Raw genomic sequence first — 22332 nt, 5'->3', positions numbered from 1 at the left:
GAGGACCTGTACAGCAGTAGCGAGCAATACTTTCACAGAGCAGATGTAAATAATTTCCTTCCAGTAATGGCCACAAATGTAAAATAGAAAATGGAGAATTCCGTACTGCAGATTAATGACTACCCCATGTTACAAAAAGATGACTCAGATTTTCAAAGCATTCTAATACATTTAGAACAGCCTCAAAAGACAGAGGGTCCTTCCAGGACGTAAGAATTAAATGTAAGGAGAACCTGGAGAATTCTTTACAAATGCAGCTAACTTCACTGAACACAGTGATAGTGGAGAAGATCTAAGCAGATTCTATTAGCAAAGACACGTCCAAGAAAAAGAAAACTGTAACTCTACTATTTAAGTTGTAACTCTACTATTTAAGTTTCCATGGCACTGTTTCAGATTTCAGTTCCACCCAATTATGTTTTCAGATTTAAACTAAAAATCTGCAATGAATACAAGTGTGTGATCAAAAGAAAGTCAGAAAATAACATCTGAGACAGTACAGACAGCAACTACAATCCATTACCGAGGCAGCAAAAACACACAGAATTACTGCAGTTTCATCCTAATGTATAAAAACAGAACATAAATAGCCACTGGGCAAAGTATTCAATTCACACAATGTCAAGCTGGGGAGCTTCTATCTCTTAATGACAACATTTTTAAACTAAGTTCCTTCAACTTTACATGCCACAGCTATAGTCTTCCTGGTAGTGTTCTTGTGCTATTCAGGACTGTGATACTCCCAGGTGATGTTATTAAGATCCCCTTCCACAACCTCCAAGCATGGGAACAAACTGGTATTTCAAAGCATTATGCTATAAATACAGATCTGAGCTTATAGAAGCCATAGGGACACGTGTGTTCCATGTACAACTCCTGCATGTCCAAGATCTGCCACATGAAGTCAGTCTTGTCACTCAAGGTTCACTAGGGTTTCTATTTATTGCATTTAAAGCATGTATAAACCCTTCATTTCCTTGAAAAGGTGCTTTCACTGCACATTCTCCCCTTTTAGTTCTACTCTGCTGCTCCATGGGATTGCATTGAGCAGCTCCACACTCTGGCTACCTACTGGCTCTTGGAGTTCTTTAAATTCTGTCCCTAGTTAAAAAACAAAGCAGATACTCCTCTTCCTAAGGCTATAGACTGCAAAACAGTAGCCCCGGTGATAATTGAGGAGCTTCAGTTATACACAACAGAATGCAATTGCTTATTATTCCAGACTTTACGCAGATTCAAAAATAATGAGAGGCTTCCAGGCAGAAGCTTTTCTTTCTGGTCACCTGCTCTGAGTGGTGGGCAGTTTTATGCCAGTTCTAGCCAGAACACTGCAAAGTTTGAATGTGAATGAGAGTACTACAGAGCTGTAGTCTACTATTACTGCTAATCCAACAAGGAGCTGTCTCCCCTCACCCTCTAATTGCATCTTCATCCCTAGATGTCACCATGACATTCAGATGAAGATAATGGCATTTTTGGAAAAATTATTTGTTTACTTTGAGGAAAGAAAGGATGATCTGATGGTGAAAATGCTGCAGTCCCTAATCTTAATTCAAATGAATGGTCGAGAAGGGCCGTTTTAAGAGGTGACCTAGTTCAGAAAAGTAAAAAGCCAATGAAATTTTGTCATATGCCAAAGCCTTTCCCATAGTCTACTGGAAGTTTTCTGAGGAACCAGGAGAAGTTGTCTGCATCACATAGAATAATTATGAAATGTTCTACTCGCTTGAAAAATCTTATTTTATGTCTTAAAACATTTAGAGATTAACAAATGTTTATTCCCTCTCAAATGATCACATGGAATGAGCCATACAAAGTTTTGCCTATTTTATACCTCATCTCTCAATGGACATAACCAGGAAACCAGCTGCCACATCAAAAGCACAAAATGACAAAAGTACAGTTTTCCTCCAAAGAAGGATAAGATAACACTCTGCTTCCTTCATTACCTCCTCCTTGCCACTGTGACATTCTCTGCCTCTCACTCCCCAGGATATAACAACTTCAGAGGCTTTATTACCTAGGATTTTTATTCACTTAACTGACATCTCATTACAAAAGCAGTTACCCCTTGCACATATATGCACACATACATATAGACTTCAGTTATCTCCCTCACTCCCATACATACAGGATCAATTCTCAGTTCTGTCCCCCTAACCACAAAACATATCGTCTTGTAAGCTGCAGGCACCGAGCCAGACACTATTCTAAATGTTAATTGTCTATCAAAGACTAAAAAAAATTTCTGCAGAGATTAGATTACCCTGCAGGAAAAAATATTATGCATAGGGAAATACTATATTTTCATTAAGATATAGTTACAAATATGTCTTAACAGAGGATGAATAGAAAGAAGTGAGTTTCAAGTAAGTCTTGGTTCCTATAGCTCAAGTATTTTCTAGATGGGAGTGCTAGAAGCATCACACTCAGGAACCCAAAGCGCAGCCCCATTCAGGGAAAGTTTCTGTTAGATGAAAGGCCATAATGAATTAATTTATTGAAAGACCAAGCTGAATACCTGCAGGCTTATGAGAAGAAAGCACAGCACCAAACTACAAATACATAAAGCATACCAGCATCAAGGAACAGGAGAGGAACTGTTCAAAGACACTTAGAGAATAGCCACCACAGGCAAATCCAAGACCAAACATGAAAGAAGTACTTCCCCTTCCCCACTTAAAAAACCCCACATCATACAGAAGCCTTCCATGGTGAAATGTGGCACTTTCAGTCATCAAAACTCAAACCAGCTTCACTGTAATTGACTAATTATCCACAGTAATCCTAAATGCAGCAGTAAAGCAGACAGAAGAGACTGCTGTTTAATACACAAACAGCTACATATACAGTGAAACATTGTAATTACCTTTGGTTCAGATTAACCCAGCAAGTGTTCATTCGGTCAGTGGTTTCCTTCACCCTCCTTGTGTCATCATCACGATATTCTCGAAGAAGTTTATTAGAAAGATCATTGAATGCAGCTACTGTGATGTCACCTCTATGCAAATCCTGTATTAACTGCTAAAAAGCAATTCCAGAACGAGACAGTAAATAAAAATCAGACTCTCTCATATACATTTTATCATATTTTAAAACTATTTTTGCCTTTTCCTTCAACAAAAAATGTGCATATTTTTCATCTAGAAGTATCTGTAGACTTTCTAAGACTTTTTTAAAGTGATCTGACAATGAACCATCCAAAACACAAATAGACGAGGAAAACTTGTACTTGCCAGAACTGCTAAAAGGCTAGAAAAATGCTCTTCTGTGTTTTACTGGCAACAGAATTAAAAATACTTCCCTATTTTTAGTAGCATGAATAAATTTAAGTTATGATAATAATGATATAAGCAGTAGCTAAAAGTAGCATAAATCAAGTGCACATCATAAGAATTTGATTTCGTTGTATTGTGGGAGTTTTTTGCTTTTAAATGAAGAAAATACATTAGATGTGTTCGCTTATTGTGTCAGGATATTCATAAGGTGCCTTAACTTTACTGAATCCTGAACTCAAGGTTATTTCTAAATGAAAAAAATATATTTGCGTATATATATGTCCATTTGTATCTTACAACCTCTGTACTATATGTTTGGGCACAGGCCTACTTCCACTTAAGAAAGCAAGTAGACCTAATAGTCCATTTCCAATACTCTGCTCATGTAAAGAAAGATGATGCAAAGCACACAATTTTACTGTTTACTGAAATAGCTATGAATCAGTGAGGAATTCTGACAATCATACTTCCTGCTTCTTTCCATACCCAGCAGCACCCCCACATTGTCCCTTCATAATATATACATATGTGTGTATATATATGCACACACACTTTTTTAAACTCTATTGTAGTCCTGTTGTAAATACTGCACTGATAAGAGCCCCTCCTCACTGATTTATCTCTTCAGTTCTCATCCTGTACCACCTACAGCCTGTCCTTTTGCTGACAGCCACCAGGACCAAAGGACATTAGACTTATTGATTTTTCACAGCATATTTGCTGTGATATGAAAAGCAGTGAAGACTGCATGGCATTAGAAAAAAAGTGTTGAATACACCTGGAACCCATCAGAAGTGAAATGTTAATAGGTTTCTATGAAGTAATACATGCTACATTTTGTGGCTGTATGATTAAACTTTTATTGATCTGAGGTTCAAGCTTTCTGAATAGTATAATTTATTTGATGCTACACTATACTCATTTCAACTACATTTACTAAAAGACACACATGCACACATGCCACCTGTTTCCCTCCTAGAAAGTGATTCTCAGGATGTCTGATATATAAAAAAAATAGAGACAATTTAGAATATATCATGCCCCAGAAGAGCCAGAATTGCCAAATCAGCCCTACAACTAAATTGTATATTCACACATCAATTGTGTCCAGTAGCACTATGTAGACTGAAGAGTCTGGTATGGGGGGAAAAAAGAAGTGTAAATGGCCTTACTTTGTTGTCTAAAACCTGTTTGGCAAGCATCTCTTTTGGGGCCTGCAGGAGCATACGCAGACGGATCTCACACTGCTCCATGAGGTGCTCCATTTCTTCCCTCTGCTCATCCCACTGCATGCTGTCTGTCAGCATGTACTTCAGCTGCTGCTGCCGCACCTCCACGCCATGCTGGGTATTGTCCCACTGGTTCTTCACCTTCTCCACTGTGAAGGACAATACAGAATATAAAAAATCCTGAGACAAACAAACAAGTAGCCATGACTATTACTTAATTCTTAGGACAAGAGGCAATGATATAATTAATTCTCATATACAGTCATTTCTATATTCAGTATTTTAGTTCCCCGTGTAGTTTACACATTCACACAAGCAAACAAAAACTACAGGTGTTTGGCTACCTCTTGTTTAAGCAGGTCAGTGTACAAGTAACAATTATTTCTGAAATATTTCAAAGATGTTATTTTACTTTTTAAGTACACACATGTGGGAGGCAAATCTACTGTAGCTGCACTGCAGAGATATTTCAGCAGCAGGGCTCCAAGCAGCACAGTTTTAAGGTGATGGCTATACCAGCAAGTCATCTGTGTATCTGCAACTTAAACCAGTACAAATAAATAAATACTGTTTAGATATGGATAGCTTACACAAAGTGAACTCAGCTTTCCAGACCACTGTGTGTTGAAGGCAGTCTAGTGGCACCTGCACTATAATTTTGGCCAAGGTAGAAACACTCTAGTAACAACCTATTTTGGCACTTTCATTCCACCACAGGTTTCTACAGGCTTATGCAGATTACATAGCAGAACAGAAAATGTATTGATCACACCTCATTTCCTTCAAATATGTCATTCGCCTCTCAATAAATAGTACATTAGATGATCAATAAACAAGCTTTAACCTTTAATAAACCAAGGGTGAAAAAGACAGCATAATAAAAGCCTATGACAAAAAAATAGTGTGGCAGGGAAAGCAGTAAGTCTGCCTTCAGACAAAAATGAATAGCATCATACCTTTTTCTTAATACTTACAGATATAAAAAAAGCATATTACTCGAAAGTGTATAGAGGTGGAAACAGGTTTCCCTATTACCTGTCATGACAGTTATTAGGAACACATTAGATTGCTAGAACTAAAGAGTAAAAAAGCAAATAAAAAACCCTAAGCTGGATTTCTTGAGTATATCTGTACTCTGAGCAGCAACAGGTAGGCTGTATGTAACACATCCAATATATTTATCTTATCAGTACCTATGCAATTTTATTAGAAAATTAACACACTTGATACTCAGGACACTTCAATATTCCATGAAGTAAAAATGTCAAAGGTTGTTCTTAAGCTAAAACCATTTAAGTGAACTTTACACTTATTGCCTTTTTTTTTTTTTAAACTTTTACAATTACACAAAGCCTTTATGCTTGATCTGCCTGAGAAGATCTCTTAACTGTTAATACATTCAACAATATTCTGTTTAGTTTCACAAAGCTCTCAGACTGTGGCAGCAAAGCTCACTTGTCAGAGTAACTGTATTACTGGTAGACAAACCCAATAACATGTGCCATAGAGATCCCTCAATTTCAACCCACAGGCAACTTCTGGATTAATATTCAGGCTTGACATAGGCCATGCTGAATGAGAACTTAGAAAGTGTCAGTAACCCAACAGCAAATAATAATAAGGGTTTTTTTTAAAAAAAGTTACTATATTGGATAAAGAGTATGTTCAAAGGAAACCAGCAACTGTTGGGAGAGGTCAGTGGTTTCACCAAAACAGCAAAAGCAAAAACAGCATGAGTAAAAAAAGGCTGTAACCCCATGTGCTGGCTAATGAACTGCAGAAGAAAACCTCCTAAGTGTTTAGGCTCTCCCCACAAAGCTGGAAAGAAAAAATATCCCTGAGGAACAGCTGCGTACAATAACAACTTAGTGGAAATGGATAGCTATTTGTTGTTTACGTAGTATTATTATAGAAAGAATATTTCTTGATATATTTTTCCCTGTTAATAGCAGGTTAACCTTACTCTCTTGCATTGCTGACATATTTTCTCTCTCTTCAGTCTCCACCAAAACAGGACAAAAAAATAAGTTAAATTCTTGGTAGCCTCAGCGTTCAGTGAGTTCAATAGGTAGGTTCCTCGAAAAAGTTGTCAGGGGCACCAGTCTAGTATCAAAGGCAGAAAGACTGGAAAGAATTCCTGATGAAACTGTTTTTAATTCCCAATGTACATGTAGTAATTGTGAGGGAAGTTCCAGAGAAGGAAAATTCTCTATTACTGTGCTCCTAGCTATTTGAATAATTAGGCTTCATCTAACAGCATACAGCAGGCTCACAGGAGTTTGTAGGACATCAGTATATTTCCCTCAGTTCTTAAACAATGAGGTGCATAAAGCAGTCCTGAGCTTCACTTTTCTTCAAAGAGCAAACTTTTCTTTACAAATGTCAGTAGCAACAAAACCTTCAGTTTTGTCATGTTTCATGACAAGAAGCAAAATCTTCACACACATCTACGGTATCTACTGGAAGCTTCATCCATGGCAGCAAACACAGTTTCTCTGTTCCCACCTTGGATGGGCATGACTGTAGGTGAGCAAGTTTTCAACATACAGTTTCTTTATTCCTTGTTCACCTTTTCTGAAGAATCAAGAATGTTTTGTGACTGACCAAATCTCCCCTTGTTGACTGACTCCCATGGACTAGTTACTATCCTCCCACAAGTTTCCACCTGACCCCTAGTTCTAAGTGGCTGAAAAACTCAGGCCCTACAAGTTTCTTGAGCTTCCTTGGATCTTACTTCCCTACTAATCCATAGCTCCTGTGAATCTTAGCCTCATCAGACCCTTTAACATATCTGTGGGCTTTCTATCTGACCCTATTATCATCTCCAGCTAGTCTTATGGACAACAAAGAAGTTCATGTAGATGTAGAAAAGGAAAACTACATCGCAGAGGAGAACATAAAGAAATGTATCTTTCCATTTTTACTTCTAACTGATATTTCCTGCTGCATGAATTTTCTGATCTGAGCAACCAGCAAAGCCTAAGAGTTCAAAGAATACATTGTCCCTTAATTTCTCGTTGTGTCAGTTGTATGTTTTCTTTCCATAAGTACCAGTAAAAAAAAAAAATTTCAAGGGGGGGGCTTTAAACTGGAAACTCAATTTTCAAGTACATATCAGTGACTTAAAAGCTCTACTAATTCTCAGTCAACAATTTTGAAAGTACATACGCAAATTTATTGACCTAAGTTGATACATTTATGCTTTTCACTAACTGTCCAGTGCATCATGGCTCAACAAAAATAAAGATATACAATTAGTTCCTTTTATCAATAAATAAATCTTCATCCCTGGGTCTGTGGCTGTCAAGTAACTCAAATTCTTTGTAAGATATTTTGAAATTGCAGCAAAAATATTTACCTACGTACTTGAAAAAATGGCCTGTCAAGAAAACAAGTGGCAACTCTTGTTCCAGGAATTTTCATTAGACTGTCAGAGTAAAAGCCACTTAGCAGTTAAGTTTTCAGTTTGCTCAAGGAAGGCAACTTCAACTAGCCTCAAAATCAAACATTTCAGAGAAAGATATGAAGATTTTTTTACTGCCATGGAAACATTCTATTTGGAAACACAGAATGGAGAAACTTACATTTTTCTGTGATCACTGTCCTAATGTCTGAACTGGAAGTTTTATTTTTCAAATTCTGAGCCAATGTAAAAACAGAATCAAGCTGAGGGTGCCGCTGGTCCAAATCTGCCTTTGTTATCTGTTGAGAATTAGGATATGATTTTTAAGACCAAAAAGCAGAATTTAGTTAACATCATCTGTATTATTTGTAGACAAAACATGTATGTGTCACCACAAGTAGATGGCTGTTCCCACTGTTATTGTAACCCTTGAATTGTCACAGTATTATAGCACTGCTTTAGAAAGCAGAAATATTCTGAATTACAGTTACTGAAAATCCAGAGGTGAAGGTTAACCTGTACAAACCACACAGCTACTGCAGTCATTGCACAACATTTTTCAGCATATTTTTTACTCTCCTATAACTTATTTTCCTCTTAGCAAGCTCTAATCATTTATATATACAGGGGGGGGAGGCAGAGATGGAGAAGGGAACAAACAGGGAGAAACAATCAGACTATAGATCGTATAAAAAAAAAGTAGTTAATTCACTATGGCAACATACCAGAAGCCCATGTTACAAGTATTACACAGTTAAAAGAAAGTGTTTCCAAAGTTACTGAACATCACATTATTCTTTTAAATTCCAGATTATGTTAGTCACCTACAGAAACAGTTTAGCAACTATTTAGCCCGCAGCTTTTACTCTAGTCACTCATGTTAGTTGATATCAGGTCAAATAAAATGAACTTTAATGGTAGCCTACATCTTGCAAATACTGCCTTTAGTCATGGCTCAGCATAGCATAAGCTATTAACAAGAACAAACATTTACATCATAAGCATTTATGTTACAACTTTAATTCATTTTAGCACGTCTCTGGAAATCAGTTTAGTCTAACTACAACACAACAAAACTCATTAGAAACCACTAAAGAGTGGATCATAAAGGTCACCCTCCAAGCAAATATGAAGCTGCTCCAAAGTCTTAAGCGTAAGCTATCTATACATTCCCAAAAAGATGTCATTTTCAGGAGGTATTCTCTATATGTTTTGTTTAAAACAAAAAAAAATAGCAGTGCCTAGCTCACATAGGGACACAGGAATTAACAGGAAATAGTAGAGGGGAGAGTATAATAATGACAGCATTTGAAGTCTAATTTTCAAGTTATGCATTTACTGCTGTCAGTTTTTTGGGGTTTTTTTTAAACACATGTCATTTCTTTACTGAACGTACAAGCTATTAAAGCATGAGCCAACTTTCCAATCCTAGTCTTCACAAAAACACATACTTTCATTCGTGCAATAGTCCGATTGATCTCTTCAGTATTTCCCACGGTGACTATGTTTGACTTGAGCATCTGGTCAATCAATACCAACCAGTCAGCCAGCTCAGTTGTAGTTTTATCCAGATCAGCAGGTGCAGAAAGTTCCAAAGCTTGCTGAGTCTGAACAGGAATTTCCAATGAAGAAGATACTAGCACCACCTTTTGGACATCTGAAACAGAGTTTGGGGATTTTGTTAAAGAAAAAAGTCACGGCCACATGTGCAACTGTGGGAATTACGGGTTTTTTTGTAATTCCTATAAATATGCAACAGCATCTACAGAGAAAGCACAGCAAAATTCATATTTGAGGCATTTTAACCACCAGAAACCACGTAATCAGAAATTGCTTTTGATTTTTTTTAAAAGGCTATTAATAGTTTCACTGCATGCTGAAGACTCACCCAAACAATTCAGCCTAAATACAAAACAAACAAGAAGAGAACTTGCAAAGGCAAAATCACATTAAATCTAACGGACTGAAGTTAAACACTGACACAAAAGGGAATTGGCCCTTATCAAGCATAAAAAAGCCAATACTTTCATTCAAAATAAATGTCTAAAATTGTCTTCCTCACTTTTGTATTATCTGGCAGAAAGGTCTTCCCCACTCTTGTCTCGGAATTCACTTAAGCACAAGTAAGTTGAGCTACTGCAATAGATGCTTCATGGACTTGGCAACACACAACTGCCCTAAGAAGGGACAGATGCCCACTAGTTCAGCCCCATCCTTTTTATCCTTTTAACCTGATAGTGCAAAGAAGTGAGGAATGAGCTGAACAGTGAAATTCACTCCAGAAGCTGTGTTTGGTTGTGTTCTAGTTCCAAGACAACACTAAGTTAAATCAAGCTGGGGCATATTACACACTTGACTCAAGCAATGAAATATAGGAGCTTTACTTAAACAGCCTTTATGAAAGGAAAACAAGCTGAATTAAGGTTTTGAATGGCTTAAAAGTTGGTTTTCCTCCTTTAAATTTTGTTTACTGCTGCTGAATTGAAAAAAAAAAAAAGACAGAATTAATATACTGAAGTTCAGGCTGCAAATTGTTTCAGGTAAGGGCTGGTTTTTTTACCTAGTTTTCTAAAGAGGTGACCTGGGCATCTTTGTTTATGCTCTGCATGTGCTGATCTTCCTCCAACAACTTGAAAAGACAGCCACTGTCAGTGTCTGATACAAGAACGTTATCATATTTAGACAGCTTCCCCTACAACATTCAGGAAGATAAGTACCTAGCAGATGAGAAAGACCTACCTATGTCCCTATTGAGCTGCAAGATGCAGAATGGCCTTCATTTATAGGACTGCAAAGAATCTGCATGCAGGAGATACTTTACAAATAATTACCTGTAGAGAAAGCTTGCATTGGATCTTAATTACTAAAAGGTATGACCACAAGGCACAAATTCACAGGAAACCAGGCTGTCACAAATATCTATTCTGGTTTTTATTCTGAACCTAGTACACTGGCTCCTGATAAGGAGGCCTAAGCTTTACTACAACATTCCTCCATTTCAAAACTCTTAGGGGAACCCCAAAGGACTTGCCCAATCCTGAACTGCAGAGTGACTTTTCCTTAACAACTCACTCTTCCACAGTAACATGAAGGTACCCCAAGTACAGCAGTGGACATTTCTTATTTCCACTTATCTAAGTTCACAGGGAAGGTTTTCCTTTTTGGATTATTGTTGACCACAAACAGGATTAAACTCAATACAATTAAGCACAACAGAAGGATTGATCACTTACCTAAAGAAGGCTTTGTCTGTGTAACAAGACGAGACTGCCCAACGAATGCCTCCAGTTCTCTCACTCTGTCAGGCACTTCCCTGAACACCTACAGCCCAGAAGAGAGGAATAAAAACAGTAAACAACCTACACTAACAGCAAAGTAGTAATCACTTATTAGAAGGCAAAATATTCTGCACCACACTTGATACAATGACATGTCTCAGATATTTCAATGAATTTTTTCAAGGTATAATTTAAAAACAATAAAACTGCCAAGAGGTACTCAGTGTTATTTCAAAACATTCCAATGTCTTAACTAAATCTTGGAGAGAAATAAATGAATTGTTGTAGACAGGTTGTTTACATGTTTTTTACTGCCTAAGCATCAAAGCTATGACTCATTATTTGAATACACTTTGAAGGAAAGACAACACAAAGCGTGATTTGTGGTCAGTGACAGGAAAGTAGAGAAATAGGGAACTAATTTAAGAAAAAAAATCTTAACACTAGAACTCTATTGTAGTGAAGACAAATTTGCCTACTTTGCTTTTCAAAAGTTTTTAAAAGGCAGTGATGGAAATGTATATACAAAGGGAAAAAAAAAAAAATCCCCATTTTCATAGCTGAGTAGGTAAAAACAGATCGTTTTTCTTTCCCTGAACTATCAAAAGCCCCTTCTGCCAATAAATTCTTACCTCCCTGATCTGTAATAGAATCCAAAATAATTATATTCCTTTGTCAATTTGGTCTCCAGGCTCTGCTTGAAAAAAAATTTGCATTTTACTCCAACCAGTGAGTTTTTTTCTTCTCATATACTTGCCAGTGAGAGTGAACACTAGAGCTTCTAATTTCCAGCAGTTATACTCAAGAAGAATCCCAGACACTTGATAAGATTTTCTCAGTAAGCTTTACTACAGCTTGTTTTGTTTTCCTCCTAACTGCAGCAAACATTCAGCCTTTCTATACAGCAAAGATTTACTGTGACTCTCTCAATTTCAAATTAATATATTACTATATTTGCCTCAAATAACTTAAATATTTTTGATCCAAGTGTTTAAAAGAAAGCCAGTGCCAAAGAAAATCAACAAAAAAAACCTAAGCTAACTAACTTATTCTGATGGAAAAATGTCCACCAGTATTTTCACAGAGACATGGATTAAGGCACATTTCCTCAAGATGTCTGCATGGCTTCCAAGACATTTTATGTATGTGTCACAGATACATGGAAAAAGGAAAACAACCATTCCAAGGGCACCACTATATTTTCAGCTTCAGGTACCCAATGCTGAAGAAATGCACACCTTATTCCACCTCACATTGAGAGACTGCAGGCAATTGGAAAGTTTGTCTTTTTCATGAAGATCAACATTTTTATCCAAAAGCACTTCAGGTTCAGTTCTGTTCAGCCATTCCAGTTTGTCTCTCTGTACTTCCATTTCTTCACTTAAGACCTAAAAGGGACAGAAGAGTTTTAGACTTCAACAGAATGCGTACGTGCTGAAGTAAAGGGCAGTGGGAAAGAGAAGCTTTCCTTGAACTCCAATATTTAGACATTTCCCTGGAAATATATAATAGTAAAGCTTCTATTTTGGTTTCCATGCTCTATCTAGAAATTATTAAAACATTTATTCAAATATCAACTTTCATTGCTAACTGGAGAAAAACCCACAAAGTTGCAAATAGCCAAGGTACCTATACAGCTCCACATCATGCACACCGCTTCTCATCTCACAAAATGCTTCTGTTTGATCAACTCTGGATGTACCATGTATATCCAAAAGGCAACACATTGCCAATCAAAATTGTTGCCTGCATTCATTTTTTTAAAAAAATAAAAACTGAGGGCCCACTCCTGACATGCATTATACAAATACATGGTAGATCACAAGGTACTTTACTCTTAAGGAAATGTACTCTAAAGGTATTTAAAAACTAAACATAACTTTACAACTTCATTTTGATCAACCTCCCACAGCCACCTTTCTCTTTAAACATGAAAGTGCAGCTCAGATCCCAAAAAAACGCTTATGCATGGATTCTCACTGACTTTAAAACAACTGTGCTATAATTTGCCCATAGACCACAAGCACTGTGAGGTAGGATCACAAATTTTGTCTTTAAAGCACTAGAATAAAAAAAAAAAAAAAATCACAATAGCAAGTACACATCATATTTATCCACCCTAACATTTATACTGATCTCTGTTACACAAGTGTAACAGAAGTGTGCACAGTAATGTGACAGGAACACAGACCTGGAAGGGAGATCACTGAACAAAGTACCCTGCTACAGTAAGCACTGTACCAAATAACGTCTTTCCTAAATTTTCAAGGGTCTACCTTAAAAGAATTATTTTTTAAAACACATTATATCCTTTATAATTGGAGGCTGCTCCAGAAGCTCTGTTTAGAAACTTCCTTCTCATTCCCAGACTGTATTCATTCACGACTAATCAGTTAACATCTGTTATTCCCACTTCCCTAATACCAGCCTTTACTAACAGTTCATCTTCCCTACGGTTTCTTATTCTCATCATATCTCTTTTCATTGTTCTTTATTTGACTAGACAAAACAAGGCAAGCTCCGAGTTTCTTTGCAGATGAATTCTTCACTATCCTGAACAGCCCAGCAATCTTACTCAGTACCTGTTCTATTGCAAACTCACCTTTCCTTAATATACATAACCAAAATTGCACACACATTCCTGCTTTCACAGGGAGAATGGGTGCTTAATAATTCTCTACCAGTGTTTCTCTAGCAAATTCTGCTTTTTCCCCCTATTCCAGTTCTACCTTTTACTTCAGACCTCTATATTAAGGTAGATGACAAGAAAAATGAAACTTTCATGATAGTGAGACAGCAAATACGCAACTGACAGGAGTTAATTTGTTTAGATAAACACAACTACTTTACATTGTTTATACATATTTGTTGGAAGTTCAAGCCCTTCCACCTGACTTGGTCTAGCAAAGGTTGTTTGTTTTGATGTTTGGGGGGTTTTTTAATTACTAATTTTTAAAAAATTAGCAAGTAGGTTTGTTGGATTGACTACTCCTTCCATTCTTTTAGGAGTCCAGAAACATTCTCTTTCACACATCCTACAAACCAAAGATGTTTTGTTGTCAAAGCCAGACACAAAATAAACAGGAAAAATACACACATGCATATGCACCCAACTTATTTGAAATTACCAAAACCCTTGTAGTTTAAAAGGCAGGTTAAACAAAAATCTTACACACGTAATAAAGTATTAAAGCTGCCCAGTAAATGGGACAATGGTGCTTATTTACCATTTTAAGCTTACTAGCTTTTTGTTAGTTTTGACAATTAAAGTTGACTTGGAGACATAATTTCCAGTGAAATTCCACTTACTAAATTTTATGAGTAGTACATACATTTCTCACTTTCTGATACATAGCCACTATCTTCTGGCTAGACAAAATAGTTACCAACTCAACCCAACTTAGTTTTGTGAGATTACTTAACACAGGTATGATGCATCTCATAACAGTTTCCCACAACCATAATATTTCTTTGGCTATTTATAATGTGAAAATTCACCTCCCCGAAAGCCACATCCTGATGCTTTGCACAAGACATAAATGTGTGTACACATATACACACTAATCAATCTTGCCTGTAATTCTTGCAAGTTTTCTTCATGGTTGAATGTAAATCTTGAGTCTAGAGCATTTTCTACATTTTCCAACCAGCAACGCAGCTCATCAAGCTTCTTTCTGTATTCTATCAGCTGTTGATTCTCTCCTTTCAGCCTTGAAAAGGAAAACAAAAAAGCCACATGCGTTTCTGCAGTGAACACTGCACGTCAGTCCCGCATTACTTTTGATGCAACAGAGTCCCGTTTTTCAGTGGTTGGAGCATTTGAAAGGATTCATTTTGGTATTCAAAGGATTCTATCTTCGTTATTAAAATGCAAGATACTTGCAAATACATACTGCCACCTTAAAAACAGATAAATTTCAGTTCTAGAGTCAGAAAATAGACTTTTAAAAGTCTGCAGAAAACACTAAACGTAAGTGACAGTGATGACAACACCTTCAAGCCTAATCATTGTAAGTCACTACAAGGCCACTGTTAGTGAAAGTATTAGAAATGTCCCTAAACCCTCCAAGGGAAGAATTTGCTAAATCACACAAGGCTTTAATAGAATTTCTCAAACTAAATAATTAAGAAAAATCTTACTACATTTCTAAATGTATCAGGAATTATTAAAAAACACATAAATATATAAATAGCCTCAAAAAAATAATGATTTCATTCCAGGGATTTATCCTTATACATTTTTTAGCAGTAAGAACAGAAGGAGAGACCTTATATTCCCAGATATGCTGAAAAATGGTATATTTATCTCAGATAACCTTGCTCTTTGATCTTTTGAAGTAAATTTAAGGCTCCTTCAAAATGGATTTTCATTTTGTTCAGAAAATACCTAGTCAGATTAAGTCATTGCAAACAGACCTAAAGATTTTACAGTACTGTGGGAATTCAAGAACAATACAAGTGTTTCAATTAGTGTATCTTTGACAATGCAAAAAAAGAAATCAAGGTAATGTACTTACAGTTCAGTTTCAGCCTGAGAAAGTAGCTGAGTATTCCTTCCTAAAAAAGTCTAGCTTAGCAATTAAATCATTTTAAAAACAAAGGAAATTTGTAAGAAGGGAAGTTCTGTGGTTGTCATTTGGTGGGTTGTATTAAACACTCACTAAACAGTCAACTGCAGGTGCATTTATGAAAAATTGCTTCTAGAAGACAGTTCAAAACACAGAGGTCTGAATGTCAGGAGAGTTCAGATTAATGACAGTGTGCAATAGAAAGCACTAACTCTCCCAGAGTCTTCTAGATGAGATTCTCCTCATCGGATCTGGTCAGACATCCAAATTTCCCATTAACATATTACCTCTGTTGTCTATCCATGACCTCCACAGTGATTGCTTTCCAGCGTCTATTCAATCCTGCCAGCTTCTCCTGTAGGAAGCTCCCATCTGTAGCAGACAGTTTCTGTATGATCCCTTCCCCAGTTCTGTTCAATACTGAAACACTGGTCTGATGACTGCTGACTCCCTCTTCAAGTTCCTGTCAGAAACATAAAAGCCACACAGAATTTTATTACTGACCTAAAGTGACTTTGATCTGCAGCTCATAATATGCAGGATGAATCCTGGGTGCATATTATTTTACTAAAACGGGCACTTAAAGGCATCTTAAAATTGGATGCTGTTGATTTAAGTTATTAAGAGTCTGTTGTTGAATCTAGTTCCATTTTCTAATGAATGTCATAAAAAGATAATGACACAGAATAGGCTGCTGAATACTACTTAGGATCACAAGAAAGCATTTAAACCATCAGTGCTAGAATCCACACTCATGTTTGATTCATTTCCTCAATGTACAGCACTTTCTAGTAGTGCTAACAGATGGTATGACTTTTTTTTTAACCAGTTCTTGTCATAATCTATGCTCCTATTTCTGTAACTGAACAGTATTTTAGCTAGGATAATTATGGCTATGCTGCTATGGTCCCCAAACAATCTTACATTATTATTAAAAATTTCTTTGTAACTAGATCAGATATAAGATGATTCAAGAAAGAGAAGGGAAATGCCCTAGAAGAAAACTCCAAGCAGCAACAAGGATAAAATACAAACTGTATGTTAGGCAGAACATATATTTCTTTCGCAACACATACCTAACTCTTAGATAACCATTATTGATAAAAGAAAAAAAATTCTATTCCTTAAAGTTATGTTTTATTCTCTTTATTTAAAAGGAAGCAAAGTAGTTTCGCTAAACAGAAAAGTCTGCTCTTCCATAATGATGAGCTAGAAAGACACCAGGGAATTAAATTCCAGAACCGAATCAAACCGAAGACATCTGCAATCGGAATCTTCTTTTTCTAGACTGCTTACACAAAGCAGGATCTTACAAAGTCATTAGTTTTAAAAAATAATTTGCTAAGTTATAATTGACTGTTGTTGTGGTCCATTTTTTAATTGAGTAGAAAGTGAAATAATATGCTTGATTTCTTAACTGACTAACATATTTTTAAAGCTGTAATAAAACTTATAAAACAACAAATATTATGCCAACAGTTCAAATTACCAAATTATCTAAAACCCATCCATACTAAGAGTCATCATAAAACCCCAGATTATAAGCAGGAGTTGAGCTCTTCCAAGAATCATTTTAAACTGGAATTGAAAAGAAATTTGAACAGCTACCACTTCTTAAAGTGTAATTGCACAGCCTCATTTCAAATCTATATGTCTATATAGAAAAGTAGAATTTTAGACAAAAACATAAGCTTTCTCCAGCTTGCTCATTTTCTGCACAAATCATACATACCTGCTGATGCAGCCTGGCTGTCTGCAGCTCCAGGCTGCCATCTGGACCACGGGCATCAGCTAGTAACACTTCAGCTTCCGTTATCCAGTGGGAGAGGTCATTGAGATCACAGTGGAACTGCCTCCATGCCTCAATCGCTCTATCAAAGCAACTGTTTGAAAACAAAGTATTGAAAAATTATCCAAATAGTTTTGGTGAAAAGGCTACGATTCCTACTCCAGTGAGTAGAAACTTGCCTTGCAGAACAGAAAGGCTAGCATGCAGCCTTTATGGTTAGCCAAGCCCCAGTACTGGAGGCTTCCTAATACAGTAGCAGCTGGCAAAAGTCAACAGCACAGACTGTCATTAACTTCCAGCTGAAGGAAAAAAGGGCAGTCCTAAGCAAACTTTTGTTTCTATCACTTAAAAAATAAAGATTGATCAGCTGCATCAAATTGGTCTGCAGAACCCTTTTCTTCTTTATTATAAAATGGTTCAGATGTCAAACAGTGTGGAACATGAAATATGATTAATTGTTCAGATTTTTTTAATTCATAAACCATGAAGTGCTGGTGCCTCGAATTTAATAAGTGAAGGTGATTTTGATTATATAGAACTGACTGTATTACCAGTGGGCCCACAGAAGTAGGTCTTATATAATTTAATCACGCAATAATTTACCAGGCATTTAATTATTATCATCTTCACAGCCTCAAATTAATGTGTAGCTTAACTTGAAGGGTAACACTTTCTAACATGGTACAGGCTGAATTATCAGTCAGAAGGTTGTTTTTAACTAAAATCAGAGTTCTACTATGTTAACAAACTAACAAAAACAGTCCATGAATGTTAAATAAGAAAAACATGTCAGGCATAGAGAGAACGGCTCGCTTTCTATTTTCTGATTGCTAACTCTATGTCAGCATTATAAAAGAAATAGGACAGATGTCTCAAAGGACACAGGACTTGAGACAAACAACGTGAAATCTACATAAATGCCAACAGACCAGACAGCATCCCATTCCAAACTAATAAAACTAGTACTTTTGAAGACATAGAAGGCCAGGTCTCCTGCTAATCATAGGACCCTCTAATGTGAGAGAGGAAAGATCTCATCTGCAGCCCATTATTTTTGTCTTAAACAATTCCAACAGTAAAGACTCCAGGGTTTCTACATATATACAGATGCAATCTGAAATTAGCAGCATAACATCAAAGATATCAGAAACAAAGCTTTAAAGAGTTACCATTGCATCTATTTTTTTCACTAATTAAATTCAACAATCCCAGAGTTCCTAGTGAGATTATTTTCATCAAAATTATCTCATTTTTATCAAGACACCCATATTTCTTGGTACATACAGGGCTTTTTTTTTTATTATTATTATTCATGGCCCAATTCCAACAAAGAAGAAAGCCTTGAAAAATCTCTATTTAAATTTTTCTGACCTTACCTCCTAGTTCTACCATTTCAGTTTCCTGCACGCAACTCAATTCAATACACTAGACCAACCTGTAGACTGACCCCAAATCTCAATCTCCTTTTATTTCTCAGGTACGTTTTAGTCTAACTGAACATATTGTCTAACAATACTATCTCATAACACATTTAATAAGAAGAGATATTCTAAGCACTTAAAATAGTTTTAGGGATTATTTTATTGGCTTCCTTCAAAATGTAAGTTTTGGGGGGAGTTCTGAACACATGACTTTTTCAGAATCCAGAATTTTAGAACATTAGAGGAAAACACTTTTGTTCTGAGTCAGATGCACACGCTACTGTTTAACTACAGCCTGCCTCAGCTGAAACCTAAAAGTACAAAAGTCCTGTCGCTACAGCACAAAGACTTGGCTACTCCTTGCCTCCTCCACAGAAATCTGCTTGCTTCCAAACCACAGCTCATTCCCAAGTCATCAATACTTTTAGCACTGGGGGAAAGTCTATGGCAGAAGGAGCAGAACTAGCAAACCAGCACTGTTACAAACAGCTCAGCGAAGCATTAGGCCCATACATAGACACCACATATTTTACTTTGCACATATGTTCAAGACAAACTGAAGCCAAGTGGATATAGTTGAACACTTAGAAGCTTTGCTAAGTGCAGTTTAATTCAACTTGATTTGGCTACATCAGAGCTTTTATCAAAGGTTTAACTACTTAGCTGGTACTCAATCACAAAATCATTACTACCTCTGAGAACTAAATCAATCTTTTGCCACAGATTTCAGATGCTGTTCCTCCTATCAAAATCTTCACCCAGTCCAGAAATAGAAAAAAGTCAGATTACTAAGGACCTAAGAGTCTTCTATAGCCATCTTGCTTATATTTAGGGTAACACCAGGAAAAGCAAGAATAAACTTGGTTAAAAAAAATTTTCTTAGTAACAGAAACTAATGCCAAAATACAGCATTTTAATATTGATACTAATATTGTCTTCATTAAAGTATATTATTCTATTAAAATTGCAGCACTTGAACATATTCAGGAAGGTACATACCATGTAGCCTAAATTGCATGTCCAGTAGTCCCTTTTGTATGCAAATCACACCCAATATTATTCTTGTTAAGATGCAGAGCTTTAGAAACTTTAATGAATTTCAAGATTAATTTGTATTCAGTGAACCAACCGAGGAAGTAATCTGTTTCATTTTGCCAGCTAATCATGAACATTCAACTTACTCTTCAATACACTTATCCTTTTCAATGGGAAGACTAGGTTTCTGGCTAACCCTAGCTACTTATGAATTCAAATTTAAGTATTAAATGAAATTCATACTTACAAATGGATAATATTAGTTAAAGATTTTCAAATAAGTTAAAGGGGGGAAAAAAGTCATAACTAAATCTTTGCGTACATCACACCTAAGATGACAATAAAATAGCTGCAGGCATATAAACACAGACAGGCACTAGATTCTGGAGCAGTTAGTTATCTCCTAACCACAGGCAGTCAGCAAGAGAACAAGAAGTGGTACCTAGGTGGCACCACTATACTTTTCAAATTTTAAAGAGTGAAACAGCAGTTCCTGCTGAGTTATTAGAAATCTTGATGCTTCGCCAATCCAGTGGCCCAGAATTTCCAGAAGTCTACTTAGACAATACCACCGACCACCGTTTTAATACTCCTACACATGCACCAGTACTCTGAGAAAGAGTTGAAAACATCAGCTTATGTAATGCACACTCTTCCCAAAAACATCTCTTTAAAATACACTACCAAATGTGTTTGATACCAGATTTCTGGTGCTACAAGGCAAGCGAACATGGCTAGACATTACTTTATGCTCTACAAAACTTTTGCATTAACCATTACCTTATATCACCATTAAAGAGCAAATACTGTAAAAGCAAATTAACTACAGCATGAGCCTTTGCATTGAATTTTAAGTTTCATAAAATCATTTTCAGTGATTAAAGGTTTTTTACATAGCAGCAATCTCAGTGTCTACTGCTGTTTGTAGTGTCAATACCTTCAAGCTTAGCGATAACTTCCTGAACACGTTTTCATATTTTCACCAATTCCAACTTAAAATGCCTTTGACACACTTCAAGTTTGATTACGTGGTATTGAGTTTGGTTTTAAACATGTAAAGTTGATTCAGGTAATAGGGCATTTTCAGTTTAGAGTATCTTCTGGAAGGGGTGGGGAGAAATCAAAGCTTAGTTTAACTTGCATTTTCCACCCCACCCCCCTACACGCACACTTTTTTGGCATAAGTGAAATTACAGCTATTTGATATATGTGGAAAGGAAATAGGAAATACATTTTTCTTAAGCACCAATTTCAATATTCTCTTGTTCTCTCAGCCACAAAATTTGTACAAAACAAAATTTTTATGTTTTATAAACAAAATATTCTATTTTATAAAGTAGAAACAATCAGCTTCATAAAATCACCCAAACTACAATTTGCATATTAACTGTTTCAGCATTCAATAATACTGACAATTATTGTGCAATAGTAACATATTAAAGCTGATTACTCCTTAACTCTTGATCATCATTAGGGTGCATTTGTAAAACATTTAAATATAAGTACATAAAATATTTACCACATGGTCACAGAAGCCAAACATCCTTGACTTACCACTTACGATCATTGTACATTCTATTAATTCTGTCCCACTCTGCATTCAACTGGGTTAGTGCATCTCCTATTTGTATCGCCTCAGGTCCAGATGCTTCTAATATAACATCAGGCTGCTTCTCATGTATGACTGCAATTTGATCCCCAAGTTTATCCAAAATATCTTTTATGTTCTGCGAGCACAGTAATGACACAAGCTGTTAGTAAAGTCAACACCAGCAGGAAATAAAATAAAAAAATAAATAGACCAAAAACTAATCTCTTCAAAATACCATTCCAAAATTCAGTATCCACAATAAGATCATGACCATCAGCAGTTTACAGATTAAATCAGTTTTAGCAACTGAATAGTCCATGACACCTTTTGAATCATGTGTCCTTCTCGGCATTTTTATGAAGAGGATGAAATACTTTATATATCCAATCTGTTCCTGAAGTAAAGGGGCACACCATACTTCTCAAAAGACCAGTATCGTGATTATTAAACAAATCTGCCCGTGTCATGAAGACACTGTACATAATCCTTCCTCAGGTAAAAAATGAGCCACAAAACATGACTTTATTATGCTTCACGTGATCTCCCACATGCACAGAACTGCAAAAGCATAGGCTACATAGAAGTTTTAGATTTAAATTACAAAGTTAAATCAATCTATCTCAAATAGCATTGAACTATGATGCAAAAATACCTTTAAAGCAGATGCTGTTGTAAGACTGCCTTGGTATTCAGAGGACAAACAGTCCATGCAAACAGTGGAATTTACTTATTTTTAATTT

General features: G+C 36.2%; 1 protein-coding gene across 6 annotated transcripts in view; it reads right to left on the bottom strand.

Annotated features, from left to right (window-relative positions):
• UTRN (utrophin) overlaps window positions 1-22332 on the bottom strand; it is a 387283-nt gene that overhangs the window by 225038 nt on the left and 139913 nt on the right. For all 6 annotated transcript variants that reach the window (XM_074818672.1, XM_074818673.1, XM_074818671.1 and 3 more), the window contains 10 exons: window positions 21556-21728; window positions 17489-17639; window positions 16044-16219; window positions 14763-14898; window positions 12427-12576; window positions 11144-11231; window positions 9362-9567; window positions 8092-8209; window positions 4451-4656; window positions 2870-3024 (listed from right to left, as the gene is read on the bottom strand). In XM_074818672.1, coding sequence (XP_074674773.1) covers window positions 2870-3024; window positions 4451-4656; window positions 8092-8209; window positions 9362-9567; window positions 11144-11231; window positions 12427-12576; window positions 14763-14898; window positions 16044-16219; window positions 17489-17639; window positions 21556-21728 — 1559 coding nt within the window. The remainder of the gene's footprint in view (window positions 1-2869; window positions 3025-4450; window positions 4657-8091; window positions 8210-9361; window positions 9568-11143; window positions 11232-12426; window positions 12577-14762; window positions 14899-16043; window positions 16220-17488; window positions 17640-21555; window positions 21729-22332) is intronic.

The sequence above is a fragment of the Strix aluco genome, chromosome 3 (assembly GCF_031877795.1).
Source record: "Strix aluco isolate bStrAlu1 chromosome 3, bStrAlu1.hap1, whole genome shotgun sequence".
Lineage (NCBI taxonomy): Eukaryota > Metazoa > Chordata > Aves > Strigiformes > Strigidae > Strix > Strix aluco.
This window is presented reverse-complemented; position numbering and strand designations above follow the sequence as displayed.